Below are 6,305 nucleotides of genomic sequence, written 5' to 3' on the forward strand. Positions count from 1 at the left end.
AAATATTCAGGATGTAAATAAAATGCATTATCAAATTAAATATTCATTTATACATCACAAAATTATTTACATTATGTACAATTAATTCTTAAATTATTCAAACTTTCGTGAGACATTATACTAAACTGATATAAACACGACTAAACACTCAAGTATATGCGTTCGGTGGCGGCACCGACTAGTTTCGAGCCCAGCTGAGCCAGCTGAGTGAGTGGCCCCCGATGGGCTCGAAACTAGTCGGTGCCGCCACCAGACGAATATACAAGAGTGTTTAGCCGTGTTCATATATCAGTTTAATTAATTCTTATTTTTGGCAAAAGATATTTTACATTGGTTTAGTATTTGACTTCAAAACAGATATTTTCGTATTAATATTACTAAAGAATTTATATCTAGAACTAATCATGGCAGCTTTGGCTAAATTATTTTTTTTGTCTCATTTGCAATTATTTATCTTATATCTTGTTCTAGACATAAAATATTATAAATAGTACTTATTTAAGTATTAAAATTATATCTTTATGTGTAATGACCATCAGATGGGATTTCAAAATTCCTCTCATACATTCAATAAAATCTATATACAGGTTGTTTCAAAATTCTTACAAACTCATACACACAAAAAAAGTTTATAAATTCTGTCAGAATCATATTAAAAAAAACATAGCATGATATGAAATTCTCATATTATCTCCCTCATAATCGTTAATTATTCGCTAAAACAGTCACTTAGTGCAAATATCTCATTACATCTACAATTCGGGAGAAGCATTTAAAGAGATTACTACTAAATTTTTACAAGAATACACAGAGTGTTCCAAAATCAGCTCTATATTCAACTTACCATAGAATTTTATGCCTGTCTGGGGGAATGGGGTGAACAGAAACAAAACTAGAAAATCCTCTACATTGTAATATTCAATGATTTTGATCAGCAAATTAATTCTAGATTTTATCTGTATATATTATACAAAATGTAGTAAGTAAATAGTTTTTCTAACGAAAAATCATTTAATGAGAATAAAATTAATAACTAAGAAAAAAGAGGAAATTTAATAAATTATTTTACTAATACATTTAAGTAATAATAAAAATACTTTGTCAATAATCTCAAGAAGCTCTCGCTTAACAGATTAAGGGCCCGATACAAAAGGCAGTTATCCTAGAAACCGCACGCATCGCGAGAAGGTTCCTGTCTCTGCAGCCCTGACCACTGGTTGTTTGAGTCATGTGACTCCGCAGCCAACTGGTGCTCTATTTTAATATAATATATTTTGTATAATTTTTTATTTTATATATATCATCAGCTCACTATACCTCCCCACTGAGGGGCTTGAGCTTACCCTAAGTTACGGGTGACTAGACCATAGTCAACCACGCTGCCAAGTGCGGGTTGGTTGACTTCACACATATCTTTGAATTTCTTCTTACATATGTGCATCACGATGTTTTCCTTCACCGTAAGAACATACGATAAATGTACATATGTTATAATCGAAAAACACATTGGTACATGGCGGGATTCGAACCCAGGACCTGCAGATTGCAAGTCAAGTGCTTAAACCCTTGAGCCACCGACACTCTTTTTTATTTTATATATGTAATATATTAAGAATAAGATAAATAAATGAATAAAGTTATTAATACTTTTAATTCTGTAAGGTAATTAGTATTTGTATGAGTTATGTTTGTTCTCATACAGCGAGCCATCCACTTGTACCGTCAGGAAGTTGAAATTGTATGAGTCTCGTGACATTTGCATTGGTTCCATCTACTGTTGTTATTTGCTGGAAACATAATCAAACATTAATTATACTTATTTTACTTAGGTTTTTTTTATTTTAAATAATAATTACATATTTTGGAGTGATTGTATGTAAAATTTAAAATCGTACTTTCAGAACATGATGTATATATTTACGAACGGTACCAATTTTGACGGAATTTATTGTTTTTTTTTTATTTTGCGCTAATATGTGAAATAAAAAAAGTAGAAAAGACGTAATTAAAAACGTGTCAAAGACTTCTGTCAAATGTTATGACAGTGTTAGACATTGTTTGACTGAGGCTGAGATATTTGATGAATGGCTTAATCAAAGAAATTTGTCAAACATGCTTGACAAATGTTTTTTTGCAAATATTTATCTCGATTAGCTGTAGCCCGTAAATAACTAAATTAGTAGTCTATGTGTTCTTCCAGACTATGTTCTTTATGTATACCATAATTCTTCAAGATCCGTGCAGATGTTCTGGAGATATCTTCAAACAAACATTCATACTTTGATGTTTGTTTGAAGATATCTCCCGAACATCTGCACGGATCTTGAAGAATTATGGTATACATAAAGAACATAGTCTGGAAGAACACATAGACTACTAATTATGTTTTTTTTTAATTCCACGCGAACGGAATCGCGGGGTACATCTAGTTAGTAATATTTCTAATAATGTCAACTTACGTCAGTATCTTCAGTGAGTTGTTCTTCAGGTATTGTCTCCAATATGGAATTATCTTCTTTTTCTGTCGATATATTATCTGTTAATTATATTTTCATCTCATTAATATTATAAAAGTAATTCAATGTTTTAACGTTTATGTTCTGTTAAAATGTCGTGAGTGAGATCTGAATATCGGTGGCCACGATACAGGCATTGCCTAGTGTGGGCATCACTAGATTATCCATAAATGGTAACTTAAGTCTAATTTAATTTCTTAGTTATGTGCAATTTTTATTATGTTATTGTTTCTTGGTTTAATCTTTGTTACCTATGATAAAAACTTTTCTTTTCTTTTTTCATGTACAATTTTTTTTTTCAAAAAAAAAATAATGGCCAAACATTTTTTTATAAATTAAAAAGTAGAAAACTTAAAATTTTATGGATTTTTCGAAAGTAATTGTGAAGTATTAACGTTATTACTGAAAATAAAGTTTTAACAGAAATAATAAAATAAACATTTTTTGTTTTCGTTTATCTTTATAAAAACAATATTAACAACTTACGTAAAGTTATTAAAGGTTGAACCTCGTTATTTTGAACTATATCCAGTGATGAATTTTCTGGAAAAAACATGAACAGCAGATTAAAAAAAATGCAAAAAAAACTTAAGCTAAAATACTATATATAAAATATTGTTTTTTTGTAAAATTAATAAAGATAAGAAACAAACCTATAGATTTCCCACTTTCCTCTTGAATATCATCAAATATCTGGAATAAACATTAATTTTTTTTAATGCAAATTAAAAACAAAAAAAAAACAAATACGAATAAAATATTTTAAATTGTATTAAGAAATGCCAGGCATTATAAACACAACAAATAAAAAAAAATTAAATTGGAACTCTTTTTAGCGTGTTCTTAATTCAAAAATATAATTTACAATTATTTTTTAATTAAATCTTAAAAAAAATGTAAAAATCCATCACCGATTAACATTTAAATAAAAAAATCAACAATAATTTTTAACCAATAAAAAAATCTTACTCCAGAACTTCTGATATTAGATGTTTGTTCCTCCTTCCCCGGATCTATGATGATAGTGCCCGCTGACGTCACCACCTTCAACACGACGATGACGTCACAAAGTTATATAAGAAACGTGTAAAGCGAGAGTAGAAATGGAGAAAAACTTACATTTTGCGGCACTTTCAGTATCCTCGGCTGATTGACAACTATCGACTCAGCGAGATGTCCCTACAACAATATTATTTTATGTCATATTATTGTGCCATGTTTAGTATAACTGTACTTGTTATGGTGCGATATGTTCTAATCGTTTTGTGTACTGTACTATTTACTTGTACTATGTTCTATGTTATTTTATGTGTTCTTTTGGCTATTGTGTTCTATGTTGTGTTGTTTATTCTGTTGTTTACTGTGTTCTCTATTATCTTGTGGTTTGTGTACTATGTTTTATGTTATGTTATGTGTTCTGTCCTGTATTCCTGTATTGTGTTTTATGTTATGGTATGTGTTCTGTCCTATATTGTGTTCTATGTTATGTTGTGTGTTTTGACGTGTAATGTTTTATGTTATGTGTTCTGTCGTGTATTGTGTTTTATGTTATGTTGTGTTGAGTCGTATGACAGTACTCACGGTGTTCTTCATATGATGGTAGAGCTGCTGCTTGCGCATGTACCCGGCGGAGCACACGACACACTCGTACGGCTTCTTGTCGCTGTGCACGTAGCGGTGCGTGTTCAGATTGTCTCGTGTGTTGAACTGACGACCGCACACCTACACACGCACAACCTGCTATAACTCTCCCTCTTACACTTACCGACGACTTGAATAGTTAGAAAGGGACAACTAATTAAAAGATAGACTCCTGTTACTAAACAAAAGAATAAATTGGAACTGAACGCCGTATATGTTTTGTTCTGTCTTTATCTCTTAAAAAAACATGAATAGAGTGAAGGTTACAACACGCTAGTTTTCTGCGTCTCTTTCTCGCTAATGACACGGTATGTGTGTAAGAACGAGAGGAGTATATAACCTCGCAGCTGTAGGGTTTCTCCCCGCTGTGTATGCGCATGTGCTTCTTGAAGTGCTCCGGGTAGACGAAGGAGGCCTGGCACACCTCGCACTGGAGCGGCCGCTCTCCTGTGTGCGATGCCTTCACGTGGTAATCCAACAACCTGGTATTATACACCTTATGTTATACAGTTATAGAGTACATACGAGTATTCGAATTCTGATTATTTTAGGGGATAGTGGTAGCCCTTTTCATTATTTCTATTATGATTTTTTTTGATATGATAAGATGGCAAACGAGCGAGCGGCCACCTGAAATCGCTGAAATAGCGAAGTGACCGTTGCCCATAGACATACGCAATTGCATTTGCTTTGCCTACCTTTAAACGACGGAGGAGAGGATGCACAGAAAGAAAATATTTTCCCTTTCCATGCATCCTCTCATCCGGAAAGTCCACTTCCACTTCCCCTTTGCTTATAAGAAAAAGGGTGGGAAGGGAAAGAGGACTAAATTAGACCTCCGGGACGTACACTCATCAGAAGGTAGTTGGAATAGCTTCCACTTGAGGCCTGTCTTCTGTGTGGTCGTGGTATTTCACCGGGCAAGCCGGGACTATTCGTGCGAACAAAGAGGGCTCTACCACTGTTTAATGTATGATGGGCTTCTTTGGTTCTCCCTAATCTGGGGGGTGTGGGCTATTTGTATTTAGATGATTGTTGTGATGTACCGGCGACGCTTGAACCTCTTGGGGCAGAGGTGACAGACATGTCGCTTGTCATCAAGATGTGTGGCGCGCCGGTGTGAGTGCAGGTTGGAGCGCTGCGTGAACCTCGCCCCGCACTCCTCGCATGAGAACGGACGCTCGCCTACATACATACATTCATCATCATCATCAGCTCACTATACGTCCCCACTGAGGGGCTCGGAGGCTACCCTAACTTAAGGGTGATTAGGCCATAGTCAACCACGCTGACCAAGTGCAGGTTGACTTCACACATATCTTTGATTTTCTTCTCAGATATGTGTAGCATCACGATGTTTTCCTTCACCGTAACATCGGATAAATGTATATATGTAAATCGGACATAGAAAAACACATTGGTACATGACGGGATTCGAACCCAGGATCTGCAGATTGCAAGTCAAGTGCTTGACCGATGAGCCATCGAAATCTTACATACATTATAAAAGAGCACAGATGTTATGAATGAAGCTGTATGTGACACAATTACCTGTATGTATCCTCATGTGGTCTCTGACCTCAGCCCTGCGCGCGAATCCCTTGGAGCAGACTCCGCAGACGAAGGGCTTGTTGCCTGAATGCACCACACCGTGCACCTCCAGGTTGTGCAACGCACCGAATGCCTTACCTGTGTGTGTGTGTATATACATACATACATAGTCAATAGGAAGATAAAAAAAAACTATTTAATAGAGCTAAGTATAAATATAGAGTTAAATATCTCACCGCAAACTTTACAGATGAATTCCTTAACTCCTGAATGAGTTTTCTCGTGTTGGTTTAAATTCTGCTGCGTGAGGAACGACTTGCCGCATTGACTACATTTGAAAGGACGCGGCCTGTCCTAAAAGTTATATTACTATTATAAAAATAAATTCCAGCTTTATACCTTCACGCGTTTTTGGGAAAAGGGTCTTGATAGACGGACAACAAAGTGATCCTATAAGGGTTCAGTTTTTATCTTATGAGGTACGGAACCCTAAAAACATTATTATAATAATACAAGGTCTTATTTACTAAATTAATCTAATTTCACGAACATTTACTAAATCGATCTAATTTTACGAACATTTACTAAATCGATCTA

General features: G+C 34.6%; 1 protein-coding gene across 2 annotated transcripts in view; it reads right to left on the reverse strand.

The window, feature by feature from the left end:
• Positions 1–1,581: 1,581 nt before the first annotated feature.
• Positions 1,582–6,305, reverse strand: part of LOC106125841 (zinc finger Y-chromosomal protein) — a 13,581-nt gene continuing 8,857 nt past the window's right edge. The window contains exons 15-25 of one of the 2 annotated variants that reach the window (XM_013323240.1): positions 5,945–6,062; positions 5,709–5,846; positions 5,204–5,342; positions 4,498–4,639; positions 4,098–4,238; positions 3,636–3,695; positions 3,486–3,560; positions 3,170–3,209; positions 3,003–3,059; positions 2,460–2,521; positions 1,582–1,787 (exon numbers count right to left, since the gene is read on the reverse strand). In XM_013323240.1, coding sequence (XP_013178694.1) covers positions 1,695–1,787; positions 2,460–2,521; positions 3,003–3,059; positions 3,170–3,209; positions 3,486–3,560; positions 3,636–3,695; positions 4,098–4,238; positions 4,498–4,639; positions 5,204–5,342; positions 5,709–5,846; positions 5,945–6,062 — 1,065 coding nt within the window. In that variant the 3' untranslated portion in view covers positions 1,582–1,694. Of the gene's footprint in view, positions 1,788–2,459; positions 2,537–3,002; positions 3,060–3,169; positions 3,210–3,485; positions 3,561–3,635; positions 3,696–4,097; positions 4,239–4,497; positions 4,640–5,203; positions 5,343–5,708; positions 5,847–5,944; positions 6,063–6,305 lie in introns of both variants that reach the window. The other variant, XM_013323239.1, reaches the window with a different exon arrangement.

This window comes from Papilio xuthus, unplaced genomic scaffold (assembly GCF_000836235.2).
Source record: "Papilio xuthus unplaced genomic scaffold, Pxut_1.1 DF825783.1, whole genome shotgun sequence".
Lineage (NCBI taxonomy): Eukaryota > Metazoa > Arthropoda > Insecta > Lepidoptera > Papilionidae > Papilio > Papilio xuthus.